This window comes from Mustelus asterias, chromosome 7 (genome assembly GCF_964213995.1).
Source record: "Mustelus asterias chromosome 7, sMusAst1.hap1.1, whole genome shotgun sequence".
Classification (NCBI taxonomy): Eukaryota; Metazoa; Chordata; class Chondrichthyes; order Carcharhiniformes; family Triakidae; genus Mustelus; species Mustelus asterias.
Genome location: NC_135807.1, coordinates 55,903,144 through 55,924,574, shown reverse-complemented (window position 1 = coordinate 55,924,574; position 21,431 = coordinate 55,903,144). Strand labels below are relative to the sequence as shown.

The window sequence follows — 21,431 nt, the reverse complement described above, 5'->3', positions numbered from 1 at the left end:
AGTAACCCTAATGCAGAGTGAAAAGAAAATTGAAAAGAAAAGAGGAAAAATACAGAGGAAGTGAAGAAGAGGGAGCGAGGGAAGGAGTCTAAAGTTAATCAGGAAATGGACTCCAAAGTGAGCATGAAGCAAAGACCTAAATGAAGATGGTGAAAAACAAAAGTGGAGGAGAGAGAGAAGAAAACATGAGAATAGAGAGAAAAATAGAAGCGAAGGGGGAGGTGATACAAATTTTAGGAGGAGATAAGAGAGTTCAAAATTGTGAAGGAAGGAAGAGAAACAGAAGTAAGCAGCAATGTGAAAATCATAAGAGAGAACGAAGACTGTTTTGAAAATTCACCATGGCTTAGCTAGATAAATGTCAGAAGCTGAGATTGTTCTTATTGGGCTCAACTCTGTTGTGAACCGCTGAATCTGATAGTTTTGTTCAAATTAGGTCAAAACTTCAGTGAACACCAGCGCATTGTATGAATGCACATGGATGGGCGCCATGCTTGTTGTATGTCCCTCTCATTATTTTACCATCAGTTGTACCTGTGTGATGGTGTTAAACTTGTAAAGTTTTTTTATTGAAGTAGCTGTGTTTTCAATGTTTATTTTGGAACTATACAATGCCAGTCATGGAACAGCTCCAAAAGGATTTCTGCACTGTGATTCATTGAACCTACACAATCAGTGACTTAATTTCTCTTCGTATCCATTCAGTATTTGGGCATTGCTACTTCCTAATGATGATCATCATAGTACCCTGTTTGGGTGAATTTTGTCTGAACACCTGAGATTATTTTGCTAATATTTGAGTGATCGTTGTTGGTATTCATCTACATATCAGTCTGACTGAAGTTTTTGGCAGTCTTCATCTGTAGTAAAAATGAGGTATCCCAGCTATGTAACAAAATACTGCAGTGCTCTAATATTCTCCTCTCAATGAGCCAGGGGCAGGAAGATGCAAGCTTACAGTTGAAGTTCTCTACATTATGATACCCGACTCCTGGAACTGGACTTTAGGGATCCTTACCTGGCATATTTGCATAAAATACAACGGGTTACTCTATCTGGGCGGGCTTCTTTTTAACAAAACTGGGTAAAAGGCAGGAAGGAAGGGAATACATCTTTCAGAGGGTGCTCTTTATGCCTTGGGGACATACCCCCAAGATGTTACAGTCCTTTTGTCATTTCCTGTCTGGCCACAAAAACCCACCTCTCCACCCCCACTAGGCTCCCTGATCCTTTCCCAGTCAAAATCCCAGACTTACCTGTCTCCAGGATGCATGGTGCTTTTATCCTGGGGCTTGCTAGCAGACTAGAGTGGATGGTCAATTAGTTTGGCCAACATTGATTTGGAGACTGTATCAACTGTTCCTATGTAGGGACAGTAATAATGTGGATACAAAATTGGCTAACTAATAGGCGGCTAAGGCGGCCGCATTCTAATTAGTATTCTGTAACTTGATTTTGTGTCTCTGTGCACTGTTTGAGAGCACATTTCCACTCCATCTGACGAAGGAGCAGCGCTCCGAAAGCTTATGGTATTTGCTACCAAATAAACCTGTTGGACTTTAACCTGGTGTTGTGAGACTTCTTACTGTGACTAATAGGAAGCAGAGAGTAATGGTCAATGGATATCTTTAAGGCTGGAGGAAGATGTGTAGTGGTGTTCCCCAGGTGTCAGTATTGGGATCCTTGCTTTTCCTGATATGAATGATCTAGCTCTTGGTGTGCAGGGGCAATTTCAAAGTTTGCGGATGACACAAACTTGTAAGTATTGTAAACTGTGAAGAGGACAGTGATGAACTTAAAAAATGTGAGGTGATGCATTTGGTCGGAAGAACATGGAGAGGCAATATAAAATAAGGGGTGAAATTCTTAAAGGGGTGCAGGAGCAGAGGGATCTAGATGTCACTGTGCATGGAGCATTGAAGGTGGCAGGACAGGTGGAGAGAGCAGTTAATAAAGCATTTAGTATTTTGGTCTTTATTAATAGGGGCGTAGAATAAAAAAGCAAGGAAGTTATGCTGAACTTAGACAAAACACTAGTTAGACCTCAACTGGAATACTGTATGCAGATCTGGGCGTTGCACTATAAGAAGGATGTGAATGCATTGGAGAGAGTGCAGAAGAGGTTTACAAGAATAGTTCCAGGGATGAGAAATTTCAGCTATGGGGATAGATTGGAGACGTTAGGACTGTTCTCCTTGGAGAGAAGAGGACTAAGAGGAGATTTGATAGAGATATTCAAAATCATGAGGGAGCTGGACAGAGTAGATAGGAAGAAACTGTTCTACTTGTAAAATGATCAAGAACAAGAGGGCACAGATTTAAAGTGATTTGCAAAAGAAGCAAATGTGATGCGAGAATTTTTTTTTTGACACAATGTGTGTTTCGGTTCTAGAATGCGCTGGCTGGAATTTGGTGGAGGCAGGTTCAATCGAGGCGTTCAAGAAAGCATTAGATGATCAGTTGAATAGAAACAATATGCAGGGGAAAAGGCAGAGGAATGACACAGGTCATGATGCTCATTTGGCGAGCCAGTGCATACATGATGGGCCAAATGGCCTCCTGCGCCATAGCGATTCTGTGCTGGTGGATTGCAGCTTGTGTGTGAATGTCAGCAGAAGCTAGTGACCTGTGTTACTTTTGACTTAAGACTTTTGTTGTTCCCCACTTTTGGTTCAATGAGGCATTTATCTTTTTGAGAAAAAGGAGTAGTGCAATCAGATAATGTTGGTGCATTTTGTAGAAATCATTTAAGTGCTGTAGATAATAGTTATTAACGGGCATAAAAGTGCTTTAGAAAAATGCCAAGAGTGTTAAAGCACAAAGTTAGTAATATGGCAAAAGATTAATATTCAATACTAATAATAAGAAAGAAAATAAAATAGATGATCAATTTCATCATGAGGGAAAGTGCACAGTGGGTGGTAGTGAATTGGTAGGCTTTTTTACATTCTGTCTGAATTTCAATTTCTCTGAAGCCAATGGAAAGGTGAATTGTGTGGAGTGCAAAATGGGCTGCAGATTTGCCAATATCCATCTTGTGTTACCATCTAAGATAAATTCATGCCACAATATTTCTGCAAAGATAATTCTCTTTTAATGAGTTTTCCATGCTTATTGCTCAAATTTAAGTATAAAATAACTATAAACACACCAAAGCTGTTGTTAAACACAGCCTTATTTTCACTTGCGCACGAGCCTTTATTTAATTGTTGGTATTATTTTGAAACATTGTTCAAGTCAGTCACATTTTTTTTCCCAAAATAATAATTATGTTTTTGCTTGAATTTAGGTTTCTGCCAAGCTGGCAAAGACCTGCGTCTGGTATCACTCTCTTCTGAACAAATTGACATTCCACCAGGCTGGTATCACTCTCTTCTGAACAAATTGACATTCCACCAGGCTTTGTGCTGGTAGGAGCCAAGTCTCCAAATCTCCCTGAGCACATTCTGATCTGTGCAGTGGATAAGCGATTTCTGCCAGATGACAATGGAAAGAATGCACTTTTAGGTGAGGAGTTCTGACAGTAAGTTATCGGTATTGTGACAGCACGATTTTCAGTTAAACTGTAAGTTCCCTTTCTGAATGTTCCACATTGTTGTAAATATCCACGGCAAGGAAGATGCCACAGTCGGACGATGGTCAGCGATTTTAAAATTTACGATGCTACTTGGTTTCACTGAGATTCCGCCCAGCTTAAAATATCCCTTTAATTTCCAATGGGGAGGCTTGTCCCAACACCCCTTATGTTCAAAAGGGGCACTTCCGTAGATGTTTTGGTCTTCCGATGATAATCTTGTTGATATTATTCCTGTCCATGTTGATAGCTCTTTATGAATGTTAATAATCAATCTGCCCACTCTCTTAGGCTGCTATAAATGTATTCGGGTGTCCCTGTGTTAGTAAATAGTGATCGAACTGCTTGAATGCTGGTGACCTTTTTACAACAGCTCATTCACAGAGATTGGATAATTACATCATGTTTGATATCCAATGTTCCTAACACAATGCACTTGATTGTATTCTTATGTATCGTTACTGAATGATCCTGGGTTTTGTGGATAACATTGCAGCTTGTTGGATTTGTTTTAGATAAAGAATGTATGTTGTAATCTATCAATAATAGAAAATTATATTGGGAATTCTGGAATCAGGTCTTGCCTGACATTTGTGAATGTTTCTGGAGTCCATATGACAGTATCAAAATCCACTCACTGCGTCCCATTCAATTTTAGTTCCATCCTCGACCTCCATACCATCCCTATGCACCAGGAATCAATGTTACTGTGGTGCAGACGACAGAATATGTTTTGTACGACTTTATTCTTACTATTTGTTCAGCCCAGAATGTATTAAAACTGGTCAGTAAGTACCACTTTCTGTTGGTTAGGTTTCCCCTCGCCTGTTTAATCTTTGTGATATTTTGCGCTGCAAGTTGCTGGAGGTGCAATATGGACACAGTGCAGTGCCCTCTATAGAGCTTCTGGGATCAGAGTGAAAAGGACAAGCAACTGTACACCTCCGGATTCACATTGTTGCACTGTGAGAACAAGGTCTGAACAAGGAAGTGTAAGTTAGAATGGTGAATTCAATGTGAATTCAGCCACGGTAAGAGAAACAAGGAGAGGAAAGAAAGATTGGACTAAGAGAGTAAAAAGTAAACCAAAAGAAAAGTTTAAAAAATATTTTTTTCAAATCCCCAACACATTAAACCTGAATGAAGTTTAAGTTTAAGTTTATTTATTATTGTCACAAATAAGCTTACATTAACACTGCAATGAAGTTACTGTGAAAATCCCCTAGTCGCCACACTCCGGCGCCTGTTCGGGTACACTGAGGGAGAATTTAGCATGGCCAGTGCACCTAATCAGCACGCCTTTCGGACTGTGGGAGGAAACCGGAGCATCTGGAGGAAACCTACGCAAACATGGGGAGAACGTGCAGACTCCACACAGACAGTGACCCAAGTCGGGAATCGAACGGGTGGGGAAGGGGGCCCGATGACTCAAAATAAATAAACCCTGGATCTTGCTCTGGTTCTTTATTGTGTGAGATTGACGTGTGGCCGTGCAGCGGAACTATTGAGCTTCTGTTCACATCAAACAACAGTTTTCTCTGTGAAGTTCAGTGATATCCAAGCTCACCATCTGCTCTTGTTTTTGTTGCTATGATGGCAGGTTTCTCGGGGAACTGCATAGGCTGTGGGGAGAAAGGATTTCGGTATTTCACTGAGTTTTCCAATCACATCAACTTAAAGCTGACAACCCAGCCAAAGAAGCAGAAGCACTTAAAATATTACCTGGTCAAAAACTCTCAAGGTGTTTTCTCCAAAGGACCACTGATTTGTTGGAAAGGTAATTAAACTCAGTACAGAACCTGTGACTTCGACATTTTATGTACGTTGAACAGTGATTTTCAGATTGCTGTCCTAGATGTACCTTAGTGCCTCTTTTTGCATCTTTAAGTGTGATCCTACATCCATCACTGGCATTCAGTAAAATCAGAATAAAAAAAGTATTCATTTTTACTAACTGGGTTATTTAACCACTAACACTCAGCAAAAACCAAATAAAGTTAATAGATTGTAAGCAGGTTGGCCATTTATTATATGTAGCAAAATGCAAGTGTGTGTATAAAGAATGGGTTTATGATCGTGCTTACAATGTTGAACCCGAGCCTGAAATATTACTTGAGTAGTTCTTACAATTGTTTTCATTGTTCACATGTGCAATGTTGAAACAGCCATTTGTTCCCAGTATGTTTGCCAGAATAAAAGGGATAGACTTTCATTTGTCTAAAACATTGCCGAGGGGAATGTAGAGCCAAAATTCAAGTGGGAGGATTTCATGTTTGATATCGAGTCCAAATTACTTTCCTTCTGTTATTTTAAATGGAATGTGTGTATGATTGCCTGACGTTTGTTTCCATGGTGACAGTGTATTATAAGTATGCTCTCAACCCTAAATTGTGCTTCTTATGTGTGATACCACAATGACAATGCTATGCAAAGTGGCTGGCTGTTTTGCATGTACTGAAGCCACGTTAATTGATCTGGCTCTCATTCCAATAGCTGCGTCTTGAATTTGAAATGGCAGAGCTTATCAGTATACCATACCTTTTATCAATGGAATGAGCATTTAAATCCAGCCCAGAAACATGAATAGCAATGTATTTTCTTGGATGGCCGTAAAGATCCCAAGTGAAAAGAGTTTGGGTGGTAAACAATGGGCCTGAAATTCTTGGGTTGGGGGAAGTTGAATTCCTTAACAGGGCTAGAAGTTTCTGATGTGGCTGATGTTTACCAGAGTTCCATTGTAAATGCATCTGGCTTAGTTGCTGTTCATATTCAGACAGTGCTAAAGGAGCAACCACTCTTCTTGTAGCAGCTGCATGCACACAGCTGAGTTAGAATGGAATGAAGCTGCCCACCCTAAATGCAGTGACTTCTGTCATTTTCTACAGTTATGGGACTAGGCATCACCATTGAAAAGGCACAGTTTGCAAGAACCCAGTCATTAAAATGGAAGTAGTTAGTTAAAGGGACACTGCTGAACATAAGAACATAAGAAATAGGAGCAGGAGTAGGCCATCTAGCCCCTCGAGCCTGCCCCGCCATTCAATAAGATCATGGCTGATTCTGAAGTGGATCAGTTCCACTTACCCGCCTGATCCCTATAACCCCTAATTCCTTTACCGATCAGGAATCCATCTATCCGTGATTTAAACATATTCAACGAGGTAGCCTCCACCACTTCAGTGGGCAGAGAATTCCAGAGATTCACCACCCTCTGAGAGAAGAAGTTCCTCCTCAACTCCGTCCTAAACCGACCCCCCCTTTATTTTGAGGCTGTGCCCTCTAGTTCTAGTTTCCTTTCTAAGTGGAAAGAATCTCTCCATCTCTACCCTATCCAGCCCCTTCATTATCTTATAGGTCTCTATAAGATCCCCCCTCAGCCTTCTAAATTCCAACGAATACAAACCCAATCTGCTCAGTCTCTCCTCATAATCGACACCCCTCATCTCTGGTATCAACCTGGTGAACCTTCTCTGCACTCCCTCCAAGGCCAATATATCCTTCCGCAAATAAGGGGACCAATATTGCACACAGTATTCCAGCTGCGAACTGAGAGTGTTTGTGCTTACTATCATCATAATTTGGGATTCACTGTAATATTAGAATTTATTTTGAAGACAGTGGAGAGGTCATAGAGATTGAGAGAGGTGTTGATGAGGTTTAGAGCTGGATGCCATCAATGTGGATATGATAAACTGACTCCACTTGGATTTAACATTGTGACCATGTTTACTGTGCAGCTTTGATATAACTTATATATACGGTAATTAAAAGCAACAGGCCGGACACTGAATCTTTTTTTAAAATCACTTCCTTTGAAATGTTATTAGAATGCCGGACTCGTCAGTCACCCAGCAGTTATTCATCTGCACTACCCTCTGCCAAGCCAGTTGCTACAGTCGTGGGTGCTACTGCGCCATCTCCAAATATAGACACAGTATCATCCAGTGGTTACACTACTACAGTTGCCAGTTCACAGACAGGTAGGTTTATGCTGTTGCTGAGTACGTGGATTCAAATTCTGATGTGCAATGTGAAGCATTTGAAATTGATCAGACGCTTCACTACGTGCTTAACTGGTTTTCTGGTGCTCCCTACCTTGGCAACTTGGATTTATCAGTATTATTTTGTGACATACACCAATGAGAACAGTAATCTGTTTCACTGTTAAAGAGCAGTCAGGAATATTTTTTCACATGACAAACAATTCCTTTCAAATTCATTGAAACCTGTTTAGTCAAAGTGGGTAAAAGTCCCTCTTTTTGAGGGCAGATTCACCACTCCGATACTTCTAATTCACACGTGGGAAATACAGAGTAGCACCCCGCTGTGAGCATGGAACTGGGCTTTTGCCAGGTTGGTATGGCTGAGTTCCTGCAGGATAATGGCTGCCTTGATCAGATCATCTTGTGCTGTATATTTCGCACACTCAGGTGCGGGCTGAAGGCCATCACTTTCAGCCCTAAAAAGTACACAGTCTACCTCAGACTACCCTGGAAGAGCAATGTATCTCAAAACTTTGACCAACAGATGGAGCTAGCTGTTTCACGCTGCTACCACGCAGTAGCAACTTGAGTAGCATTCACCACTAACAGGATGCGGCCGTCAAGCCAGAAAGAGGTTCTGCCTATCACATAAATGAGTAATGTGGTATAGGAATTTAGTTGCCAGTATGATGCTAGGTGTCTAGACTACGTACCAAAGACTGGTGGATCACATGTCCCAACCACCAGTTGCAATGGGTATGGTACAGACCATACCTAACTGGCCCATGCATGCAATGACCAACATTAGATGTGATTCTGTGATCGGATAGCATTTCCTGAATAATCCTCAATGTGCTGATAATTACTCTGACAACCTATTTAAGATTATCAGTTGGGCTTGTAGTGTGGTGCATTTGCGTGTACTTATATTAATACATAGGGCCGTGTTCTTTGCAGACAGAAAAAACATGTACGTATATTGTGCCTATTTTAGCTAAGCAAAGTAAGTGACAGCCATTCACTGACTCATTCCTCAGGACAATGCCTCGACCAGTCAGAGTCAAACTGATTTAAATTTCAAGCAAAGCTCGGCAGTTAACTGTCTGTCCCCGGTGTATTCTCCATGGCAACGCCTCTACCAATCAAAGTCTACTTGCCAATCAGTCAGTACTTTCTTCCCATATGGCATAAATTGTTGTTTTCCCCTGTATATCAGTATTCTTGCGAAATGTCCTGATGCGTGCAAGACAAAAAGATTCGACATGTCACTTTTTTCAGCTCTACTCAAGTTCTGTACTAGCATGTACGACTATTCTGAATTCTTTTAGCTTTTGTACTCCTCAGTAAACAGCTGAAAAAAATATTTATTTTGCCATAGTTATTGCACCATAAATCCAAATCCATACTGTCTAAAAGTATCACAAATCATAATACGGCTGGTAGTTTATTTGAAATGTTTCATTTTCCTACTTTTGTTCTGGTATGTCACTAGAAAGATTGAAGATTTTGCTGATCCTGCAGTTAAAATAGGGATAGATATTGATGATAAATTTGGTGTAGCATAAACAGATTAGTGATATAAATGCTGCCCTTTTGAGTTGAGGAGCTGAATATTTCAAGAACTCAACTTTTCTGATCACTTGGCCATAGTACAGAGTAAAAGTTGAATAAAATATAATAATTCATACTTTGCAGAATCAACATTTAGTCTTGGTTCAGCATCATCCACTGCCAATTACCCAGGATGCCAGGACCTATCCAGGAGTGGAAACATAGCAAAACCTCTTGCTCTATCCATGCAACACCTTGGGAAACCTCCAATCACAGGTATATTTTTCAAATTTCTTTTCTGCCTTCTTCACTTTTTCAGGAACGTACTCTGGAGTGTGCTCCGCGTTTCCTTCGCTGGACATTGTGTGATTTTTAAATAAAAATAGTGTTTATATAAAAAAAACACCACACAGTTGGGTCATTCTTTAGAACAATTTCTACCAAAAGGGACCATTAGCTTTCCTATTATGGGTCATCTACAAGCGCTGCTGCTGAGTTGGCACACATGGGGTTTGTGAAAACTATTGAGAGTCACTCACTTGCAGGCTTTCACTTGTCTTTCTGGGACTACATGTGATCTTCAGACACAGGGCACTTACACAAGCTGTCAACCTAAATCCTGGACTGCATTTTAAATGCTGGTACGTTTGCAGCCCTCTCCTTGGTTGATCAGGAGCCTGCCCACAAGAAAACCATTTTACACTTGGGCGGGGTGGGGGGGGGGGGGGGGGGGGGGGGGATGTTAATTATCTCAGGGGAAGACTTTGATCCCCGTCAAAGGAGGAGTTCCCGCCTTTGGGAGCTGCCAGCCAATCCGATTGACGAGCACCGTGTAATTCCAGCAGTGCCAGGTTCAAGCAGTGGCTGGGACTACAGGCAGTCCCCCCAAAAAAGAGGAAGTTATACAGGATGGGCTTCGGGTAAGTCTGGTGTATTGGCCTGCAGACTCCAGCAAGGTGGCTTAGGGAGAGTGTGTGACTGGGTTTGACAGACCAGTGGGGGAAGATTAAAGGGAGAGGTATGACCTTGGGGAGGGCACATGGGTGCCAAAGGAGTCCCAGCGCAACCAGTAAAAGTTGCCAGACTACCTACTTGATGCGGGTCTCTCCTTACTGTGTGAAACAGCAATGGGAGAGGGATGAGGCACTTAAATGGCCACTGATTTGCACCTGAACCAGAGGGGCACCAATATCCTCGGAGGGAAATTTGTTACGGCTCTTCAGGGGGGTTTAAACTAATTTGTCAGGGGAGTGGGAAAGGGAGTTGTAGTCCAGAAGTCAGTGAGGGTGGTGAGGCATTGGGGAAGGTATCAGGGTCAAGGGTGGGTACTGGTAGACAGGAAGGTGGGTTGAAGTGTGTCTACTTCAATGCAAGGAGCATCCGGAACAAGGTAGATGAACTTGGGGCGTGGATTGGTACTTGGGACTACGATGTTGTGGCCATTACGGAGACGTGGGTAGAACAAGGACAGGAATGGTTGTTGGACGTTCCGGGGTATAGATGTTTCACTAAGTGTAGGGAAGCTGGTAAAAGAGGTGGAGGAGTGGCATTGTTAATCAAGGATAGTTTAACGGCTGCGGAAAGGCACTTCGTGGGGGATCTGCACACTGAGGTAATATGGGCTGAAGTTAGAAATAGGAAAGGAGCGGTCACGTTGCTAGGAGTTTACTATAGGCCCCCAAATAGTAATAGAGATGTGGAGGAAGAAATTGCTAAGCAGATTATGGATATGTGTGGGGGTCACAGGGTAGTTGTCATGGGGGACTTTAACTTTCCAAATATTGATTGGAACCTTTGTAGGTCAAATAGTTTGGATGGGGCAGTTTTTGTGCAGTGTGTGCGGGAGGGTTTCCTGACACAATATGTGGATGGGCCGACTAGAGGTGAGGCCACATTGGATTTGGTACTGGGAAATGAACCGGGCCAAGTGTTAGATTTGGTTGTGGGAGAGCAATTTGGAGATAGTGACCACAATTCGGTGTCTTTTGTTATTGCAATGGAGAGGGATAGGGCCGTACGGCAGGGCAAGGTTTACAATTGGGGGAGGGGTAATTATGATGCGATTAGGCAAGAATTAGGGGGCATAAGTTGGGAACAGAAACTGTCAGAGAAAGGAACTAATGAAAAGTGGAATTTTTTCAAGGAACAAATACTGGATGTCCTTGATAGGTATGTTCCTGTCAGGCAGGGAGGAAATGGCCGAGTGAGGGAACTATGGTTCACAAAAGAGGTGGAATGTCTTGTGAAAAGGAAGAGGGAAGCTTATGTAGGGATGAGGAAACAAGGTTCAGATGGCTCGATTAAGGGTTACAAGTTAGCAAGGAATGAGCTGAAAAAGGGGCTTAGGAGAGCTAGGAGGGGACATGAGAAGCCCTTGGCGGGTCGGATCAAGGAAAACCCCAAGGCTTTTTACTCTTATGTGAGGAATAAAAGAATGACCAGGGTGAGGTTAGGGCCGGTCAAGGACAGTAGTGGGAACTTGTGTATGGAGTCAGTAGAGATAGGCGAGGTGATGAATGAATACTTTTCTTCAGTGTTCACCAAGGAGAGGGGCCATGTTTTTGAGGAAGAGAAGGTGTTACAGGCTAATAGGCTGGAGGAAATAGATGTTCGGAGGGAGGATGTCTTGGCAGTTTTGAATAAACTGAAGGTCGATAAGTCCCCTGGGCCTGATGAAATGTATCCTAGGATTCTTTGGGAGGCAAGGGATGAGATTGCAGAGCCTTTGGCGTTGATCTTTGGGTCCTCGCTGTCCACGGGGATGGTGCCAGAGGACTGGAGAATGGCGAATGTTGTTCCTCTGTTTAAGAAAGGGAATAGAAATGACCCTGGTAATTATAGACCGGTTAGTCTTACTTTGGTGGTTGGTAAATTGATGGAAAAGGTCCTTAGGGATGGGATTTACGACCATTTAGAAAGATGCGGATTAATCCGAGATAGTCAGCACGGATTCGTGAAGGGCAAGTCGTGCCTCACAAATTTGATAGAATTTTTTGAGGAGGTAACTAAGTGTGTTGATGAAGGTAGGGCAGTTGATGTCATATACATGGATTTTAGTAAGGCGTTTGATAAGGTCCCCCATGGTCGGCTTATGATGAAAGTGAGGAGGTGTGGGATAGAGGGAAAGTTGGCCGATTGGATAGGCAACTGGCTGTCTGATCGAAGACAGAGGGTGGTGGTCGATGGAAAATTTTCGGATTGGAGGCAGGTTGCTAGCGGTGTGCCGCAGGGATCAGTGCTTGGTCCTCTGCTCTTTGTGATTTTTATTAATGACTTAGAGGAGGGGGCTGAAGGGTGGATCAGTAAATTTGCTGATGACACCAAGATTGGTGGAGTAGTGGATGAGGTGGAGGGCTGTTGTAGGCTGCAAAGAGACATAGATAGGATGCAAAGCTGGGCTGAAAAATGGCAAATGGAGTTTAACCCTGATAAATGTGAGGTGATTCATTTTGGTAGGACAAATTTAAATGTGGATTACAGGGTCAAAGGTAGGGTTCTGAAGACTGTGGAGGAACAGAGAGATCTTGGGGTCCATATCCACAGATCTCTAAAGGTTGCCACTCAAGTGGATAGAGCTGTGAAGAAGGCCTGTAGTGTGTTAGCTTTTATTAACAGGGGGTTGGAGTTTAAGAGCCGTGGGGTTATGCTGCAACTGTACAGGACCTTGGTGAGACCACATTTGGAATATTGTGTGCAGTTCTGGTCACCTCACTATAGGAAGGATGTGGAAGCGCTGGAAGGAGTGCAGAGGAGATTTACCAGGATGCTGCCTGGTTTGGAGGGTAGGTCATATGAGGAAAGGTTGAGGGAGCTAGGGCTATTCTCTCTGGAGCGGAGGAGGCTGAGGGGAGACTTGATAGAGGTGTATAAAATGATGAAGGGGATAGATAGAGTGAACGTTCAAAGACTATTTCCTCGGGTGGATGGAGCTATTACAAGGGGGCATAACTATAGGGTTCGTGGTGGGAGATACAGGACGGATATCAGAGGTAGGTTCTTTACGCAGCGAGTGGTTGGGGTGTGGAATGGACTGCCTGCAGTGATAGTGGAGTCAGACACTTTAGAAACATTTAAGCGGTTATTGGATAGGCACATGGAGCACACCAGGATGATAGGGAGTGGGATAGCTTGATCTTGGTTTCAGATAAAGCTCGGCACAACATCGTGGGCCGAAGGGCCTGTTCTGTGCTGTACTGTTCTATGTTCTATGTTCTATGTAAGAGACTTAGTAGGCTCCCTTGTATTTGTTTATTGATACTATGGTGGTCATTGTTCATCTGACATTTTCTTTTGTTCCTCTTAATTTTCCAATGTACTATTTCAGTTGTTTCTTTTCCTTGCTTCATTGCTACTGCACTGAAATTAGGACTTTCATTATCCCCTAGCCCAACTCATTCTTTTTCAGCCTAACTTGCTTAGCCTTCCTCATATAAACAGCAGGTTTTACATTTCCAAGGTTGTCATCTCCTAATGGCTACTTAATCATTTACTTCATCTTCCCTTGAACTGTTTTTAACTATGGTGGTACCTTAAACTACAGGGTAAATTTTACACAACTCTATCTTAGGCACACAACCATGTACAAGGAGAGTGCCTGATTCATAGAGCCCCCAACTTTTCTTGATTAATTGTGTTTACCATGCTCCCCATAAATTGGCCATAATGGCCTAGGCCCCTACACCTGGCTTACTCAGTAAAAAGGAAGTATCCTAAATGCACTGATCAGGAAAGAGATAAAGGTCTTTGAAAAGGTGCAGAGAAGTTTTATCACAATGTTACCAATGATGATGAACTTCAGTTATGAGGAGGGGTTTGAAAGGTTAGGACAGTTGGCCTTACACAGAGAAGGTTAACCGGTGACTTAATAGAAATTTCAGGATGCTGGGACATGTTCATAAAGTAGATAGAATGAACTGATTCCCTCTGGCAACTGGGTGAAAAAGCAGAGGTCATAGGTTTAAAATAATTGGAAGAAGATCTGGAGGGAGGATGAAGAGAATTATTTTTACTCAGAGTTGGCAGAATTTAGAATGCACCTGAAGCAGTTTCCATAAATACTTTTACTAGTGAGTTGGACAGACAATTGAGGATGAGAAGCTTATAGAGTTATGGAAAAAGATGAAGACGTGGGTGTCAGCATGATAGCTCTTTCAAAGAGCCAGCGCAGGTATGATGGGCCGAATGGCCTCTTTTCATGCTGCTAGCTTCTAAGATTCTAAATCTCCTAGGATTTATCCTTGTACTATTCAAGGTGACTTTAGATTTAACATACTCAATTTCAGCGTATTAAGAATTTGATTTTCATTTAATTCATTTCTTCCTCAGGTAGCACCCACCAAAGCTGATATGTGAGATCTAGTAGCATGCTTGAGCACCAAAAGGCAGTAGGCTAAATATTGGTATCGAAGCAGGACAAAGAAACAATCCCCAGTTTCACACTGCCATCAGGTCATTGTACAAATGGTGTTAAAAAAACTGTTCGAGTAGGTGCAGTAACACAAAAATTGATTTTGATTCATATTAATGAAATAGCAATTTGATTCAACCTCCTTTAAAATCTTTAATATCAACCTTTCTTTCATAAGTGCTTATTTGTGTCTTATGTAGCCCCCTGTACAAATGGCCAGTCACCTGGATCTGTGCGAGTTAATGGTAATACCAATAGTAACGGGAGTGCTGGAAAATCCAATCTTTTCAGTCCTTCTTTACCTCGGCTGCAATCTCTTTCAACATCATCAAGTCCTGGCTTGACCTCAGGAGATAACAGTAAGAACATTTTCTAATTCTTGGGACCATTTATTATAAAAACAAACAGAAGGATTTGTGCTTGTGTTATATCACACACCAATATTAACTTATTTTGGCATAGTAAGTAAGGTTCCATGTTGCATCATCGATATTTCTGATCTCATCCATATAATCTTCGGGAAGCGATGCCCCCCAACCTGCAGAGGGCACCCCACCCAAGATGTACCCTCCTTTCTTTCCACTTATTTTTAACCTCAGATGGTGAAAAAGCAGACTCCCCACGCTCACCTGCCTGTCACATTATGGTGTGGGCCATGTCATATTTGGGTCAATTAGCTTGTTAGCTAGTTTTATTGTCCATTAATGATTTTTTAATAAATGGCAAGTGGGCTGCTGATTTTGGCACTTGTCCACCTACCGTGTCATGGGAAACTGGCATGTTGATATGTTGGTCGCGGTCCTAAAAATCCCAGCCTAAGTTCTATACATTGCCAGGCTGGAAAATGCCTGCAAAGTATTCCTGTAACATATCACTTTAGGTACATAGAGTAAATATATTTTAGAAATAATTTGTTAGGTTGAATGCTGTCTTCCACCAAATGGCAGGATGAAGTCAGCAGACTATCTGCTTATAAGAAAGCAAGCAAGAACTTTTGGTGAACATAGTCACAAATGCTAATCCAATTAAACTATTGTGAACATGAATGGAAATGAGGGTAAAAGCAAAATACTGCAGATGATGGAAATCTGAAACAAAAACAGAAAATGCTGGAAATGCTCAGCAGGTCTGGCAGCATCTGTGGAGAAAGATATAGAATTAATGTTTCGAATCCGTATGACTTCTTCAAAGCCTGACTGAATTGTGAACTGCTACTTATTAAAGAATTTGATGTACTGGTTGCATCAATTTATCGTGAACAAGTTTGTTATTTAGAAAATATTTGGGCTAGCATTTATACTGTAGCCTCCCTCACTATTTTTCGCTCTGTATTCAGTATTTTGGGTTGAGACTTGGGTCTCGGTTTTAACCCCCTCAGTGGGTAGGAAATACTAGGCGAGGTGTTAATACATTGAAATTCTCAATGTTACCACCAGCCCATTGCTTTCCTGGCTGCCCAGAGAAGAATGGCGACTCAGATCATTGCGAGTCTGGTACTACAGAGAGGTGAGAGACTCATGTATAAGTCATCATCCCATGATGTAATGAAGACTTAATATAATTTTATCTACCCACTTCATGGGTTTCACAGGGACAAGCAGCATCACCAGGGAATCTTGGCGAGACTGGAGCAGATCTGCTCAATGTACTGAATGTAGACGAGCCTCAATGTTAATAAAGCTACACATTCACAGGTGCTCGTTCACTTCTTTGTGGGCTGTGATTCTGTTAGATCTGGCTTACAATTTGGAGAATCTTTATAAATAAGTGAGAGAAGTTGAGTAAGGATGCTGCATCAAATTGAAATGAAGGAAAGAGGAAGAAGAGCAGTAGCAAAGGCACCCATAGTGCCACAGAGAAGGCAACAACAGAGGAGGGATGCTCACAAAAGGCCTTATCGATCTCCCCACTATTGCCCAGAGCTCCTCTCCCAATATTTCAAACCATCACCAATCTTAGAAGATGGCTGAAGTAAAAAAAACACAAAATGATGAGAATACTCAGCAGGTCAGGCAATATCTGAGAAAAGAGAAACAGAGGTTGGAATTTTCTGGCCCCTCCCACTGACAGGATCTTCCAATCCCGCTGAAGTCAATGGACTTTTGAATGGCTCACGCATTTTCCAGTACTCGCCTGCCGCAGCATGGCTAGAAAAATCCACCGAGAGTTAATGTTTCATCAGGATGGTAAAGGGATACTGTCCTCTCCCATGGCTGATATCACCTCTTAGAAACTCCACCATTCCCCAGCAAAACAAATACAACAGGAACCATGTCACTATGAGGTGCACCATAGAACTGACCAATGGGATGCTCAAGTCAGGATTCATTTGATGAGGAAGAGGATGGTGAGAAAACACTGGAGGTGAGATGGACGGCATGAGATACAAGGGAGACTGCATTTCACATAGACTCTTCTTTCTCCTCTGCTGCAGCAGGAATCCAGGAATCTTGTTCTGGGATAAGAGCTGACAGTTCTGCAACCTTCACTCCATTGTTTTGGAATCCTTTACTTTTTTAACCATAAAATAATCAAACCAACTTACCCATCAAGAACATAATGACAAAGCCAACACACACAAAAATGATAAACATGAAAAAGATTTCAATTTGCTCAGGAAAGTAAATAATTCCCAAATAAATAATGAAACAGATATGTTGTCAACCCTATTTAAACAATATGTTCCTAGATCTACCACTTCCACAAGGTCCAGTCCTAATGCCCTGAGCGGAGCTGATGGCAGATTGCTCTACATCTTTCTGTCATTGTTGAGAAGCCTGTGACCAATAAACACTGGGTGCCATGAGGATGCTAGTTCGGACTGTGGTTTCTGGATTCCTGTTGGGGCAGTCAGGGCAGAGTTCAAACACCATGTTGGGTATTGTGCTAAGATGTGACAATGGATAACACTTGCTGTTATTCTGAGAGGAATCTCCACCTGCTGCACTGGTTCTTTCAAGCTCCTTCTCTTGGGGCAGCAGCATATCAGTCCTAATGGTCTGCAGGAGAGCACACTGTTTGGAATGAATTACACCTTGGTCAGGGGCTTGTGCTTTTTGGTGAGGGTTTGAGACAAAATATAAAAGGATGAAGATTTAATAATTGCAATTAGATTGTGTAAATGCGCACATGGAACATTTGATTGAGGTTTTATAGTCATTTGAAGGTACGTTTGGTAGTGGGAGATGAGGGGGGTCTGAGGTTAAATTAGTCACCTTGCTGTCGGATCCACCAACCTTGCGATCATCAATACTGAGATGTTACGTTCACTGCTCATGTCAATTACCTTCTTTTTCACTGGAGTCATTCATTTCCACATAAACTAGTGCTCCTTTGCCCAGTCCAGGCTCTCTCATTAATATTCTGTACGCTACTTATACAAAAAGAGATAAGATGGTGTTACAACTTGCTAGCAAGGATGTGACCTTCTTCTGCACATGCTGCACACTTAGGATTACACAAGATATATGGCACAGAAACAGGCCATTCTGCCCAACCAACCAGTTTACTTGCATTTATATTCCACATTCTCACTACTCTTGGGGTAATGAAGTTTCTTCTGAATTCTCTATTAGATTTCTTGGTGTCGATCTTATACTGATGGCCTCTCTAGTTACGTTCTTATACACAAGAGGAAACATTTTCTCTATATCCACTCTTATCAAAACCTTTTATAATTTTAAAGACCTCTATCAGGTCTCCCCTCACCATTTTTTCAAGAGAAAAGAAACCTGGCCTGCCAATCCTTTCCTGATATGCATACCCAAAGCATTTGCCCATCATTCTTGTAACTCATTGCACCTTCTCCAGTTCCTCTATGACCTTTCTATGATATGGTAATCAAAACTAGACTCAGTACCCCAGATGTGGTCGAACCATGCCTCCTCCACCAATCTTAATATTTTAAAGCCCTTTCAACCTCCTAATTTATCTGTTCTGCTAAAACATGGATCCCAACCCAGTACAGGTGGAACCCGTGCCATCCGTACAGCTACTTTCTGTCCCACACAGATGGAAGGGAGAATGGAGTAGACACCAGTGATTAGCAGAAAGAGGCTACAGTGTGAACTGAGGAGGTTTTCTGGGAGAAGGTGCAGGTTGAACAACTGAGAGGAGCTAAGCTGAGGATGCCGTTGGTGCTAGCAGTAAAAGAAGGGAGCAGGATGTGAGCATTTGTTAGAAGTGAGGATGAGAAATGGTATGCTGTTTTACTGTGATTTGTCAAAAAAGTGATGCAGGGGGAAAGAAGCAGTGTGAATGATGTATAAGGAACAAGAGGGAGTGAAAGTAAGTACAGTGCAAGAGATGGGCAAAGAAGAATCTGTAATGACCTTACCTGACATATTGAGGTCTGAGATGTTTCCTGAAATGGATTGAGCTTGGTGGCACCATTAGTCTGGCACTGACTTCCACAGCCTCCTCAATCAAGGGATTGCTGGTTGTGGTGACAGGTTGTTCCTTCCACTTCTAAGGAACAACACAACTCTCAGATTTTCACTGCACTTCCAGTGATACATCAGAGAACCTGGACCACCTTCCCTCTCTTTGCAGCCATATTAACAATTTCCAATAATCCTTCTCAGTTGCCGGAATGTTAGTCCTCACAGAATGCAATCTCCTTTGAAGAAGTGAATTGAGGCTTGATAAATAGTAACCAGATAATGACTGGAAATTGTAGCATGCAGCTGGGTAGCACATGCACAGATGTTTGTGGAAATGAGGACTTAGCCTCTTAAAATTGACCAGACCTCCACATCTTGCGAAGTTTTAATATCACTCATTACTGCTCTTGAATACACTGCTCCCATCTCCCAGTTACAATTGGGGCCCAAGACTTCCCTATAAAAGACTGACAAATCTAAAATATTGTAGATTATTAAACTATGTAAGAAAGATATTCTACAGGGGGATTAAAATTAATTTTGCACTCTCCCTGATTATTTTTCCCAGTGCCTTGTAGCAAGATCCCATAAACTGCAGAGAGATAAGTGATCAAATAATTTTTCTTGTGATTTTGTCTAGAGAATGAGTACTGGCTAGGCCATAAGGAGATCCCTGCAGCACTTCCACGTCCCTATGAGAGGGCCGTCCGATCAACAACGTAGCACCTCCTCTGCCCCTGACAATGTTGGAGCATTCCTCAGTACTGCAGGGAGGAATGTGTGCTTAAATATCTGGAGAAAGAGCTGATTCTAGAAGGGCACTCAGTTCAAGGGCAGTTAGGGATGGACAACAAATGCTGGCCTTGCCTGTGACATTCCATGAAAGGATGAAGAAAATAATTGTATCCAAATAAGTCGTAATTTGGGATTTGTGCAGTGCGAACCACAGGGCAACAACAACTGCCTAACTCGATGCTGACCTTATCAACCATCTGCACCGTGTTAGACTGTGTTTTGAGTTAGACAGATTTTTAATTGGTAATGGGTTGAAGGGTTATGAGGAAGAGGCAGGAAAATGGAGATGAGGAGCATATCAGCCATGATCGAATGGCAGAGCAGACTCAATGGGCCGAATGGCCAAATTCTGCTCCTGTATTTTTTGAACTTATGCACGCATGTTGAGGAGTAATTAGATGCTTATGAGGAACGGGAACTTTGCTTTTACCCTCTGTAGACCAAGGGCAAACAAACCAAATACAATACGCCAACCACTGATCCGTAACAGTACAAAGTGGGACATGGTTTATTTGGTATAATCATCTTTGTCAAATGCCTCCATCTTCCATTCGTTGCCCCTGAGCACCTGTTTAAGTTGAATAGTCATATTAGCTATTTTGATTATTTTCATAAACACAAGGTTCAACTTACAGTGCTTTCAAAATGAATAGGAACTGAAATTTAAAAATCTGTTCATTGCGTTAAAGAAATAAAAGTCTGTCCTTCCATTACTTGCAGCCATCATGACAAGCTCCGGACCACCTAAGAAACGTCATCGTGGCTGGTCTCCTGGTTCCCCCATATCTGCGCCTGCAATAGTCCCAGTTCCGGCTGTGCAACCCGTGACAAGATCCGGTAAGAAAAGTCTGGAATCACCCTTCAGCCTGATCAGTGACCTATTTCATTGCTGATTCTTGTATAACTAAGGAGCGAATTGACCTACCTCTTATTTCTTATTAACATGTTGCTCCTTCTGAAATCATCCAGAAACGTGGCACCAGGTTCCACATGTGCACTGCAACAGCCAGTTCTACTTCACCACCAACTCTCTCAACCCCCCCCCTCTCAATCTCGGTGTTGTATTAGAACATAGAACATTACAGTGCAGTACAGGCCCATCGGCCCTCGCCAGTTACATATCTGCTCCATTACGAAGAGCATGTCCTTAACATAGCCCAACTCCAATCCTACCTCAGCTTATCTGCTTTTGAAACCTTTACCATAAACTTTGTTACCTCTAAACTTGACTATTGCTCTCCTGACCAGCTCCCAGCTTCCACTCTCATAAAAACTTGAGCTAATCTAAAACTGTTGCCCATAACTTAACCCCCATCAGTCCCGTTCATCCATCACCCCTGTGCTCACTGACCCACACTGGATTGAGGGCTAGTAATGAGAATTTTCAAAAATTCTCATCCCAGTTTTCAAATTCCTCCAGGACCTGACTCTTCCCTATCTCCATAACCTCCTTCAGCTCTACAACCCTCCGGGATCTCTGCACTCCTTTAATTCTGGCCTCTTGCACATCCTGATTGTAATTATGTCATCACTGACAGCTGCACCTTATGTTGCCAAGGCCCTAAACCTCCTTCTCTACGCCTCTCTGTATCTCCAGCTCACTTTCCTCTTTCAAGACATTCTTTAAAACCTACCTCTCCAACCAAGATTTTAGTCACCTAACCTAATATCTCCAGTATAACTCAGTGTCAGATTTTGTTTGATAATGCTCCTGTGAAGCACCCTAGGATGTTTTGTTA

At 42.2% G+C, this 21,431-nt stretch overlaps 1 protein-coding gene across 1 annotated transcript in view; it reads left to right on the top strand.

The window, feature by feature from the left end:
* Positions 1 to 21,431, top strand: part of greb1l (GREB1 like retinoic acid receptor coactivator) — a 139,176-nt gene that overhangs the window by 37,848 nt on the left and 79,897 nt on the right. The window contains exons 4-10 of the mRNA XM_078216079.1: positions 3,290 to 3,358; positions 3,400 to 3,507; positions 5,175 to 5,351; positions 7,402 to 7,554; positions 9,253 to 9,384; positions 14,716 to 14,874; positions 20,413 to 20,529. Coding sequence (XP_078072205.1) covers positions 3,290 to 3,358; positions 3,400 to 3,507; positions 5,175 to 5,351; positions 7,402 to 7,554; positions 9,253 to 9,384; positions 14,716 to 14,874; positions 20,413 to 20,529 — 915 coding nt within the window. The remainder of the gene's footprint in view (positions 1 to 3,289; positions 3,359 to 3,399; positions 3,508 to 5,174; positions 5,352 to 7,401; positions 7,555 to 9,252; positions 9,385 to 14,715; positions 14,875 to 20,412; positions 20,530 to 21,431) is intronic.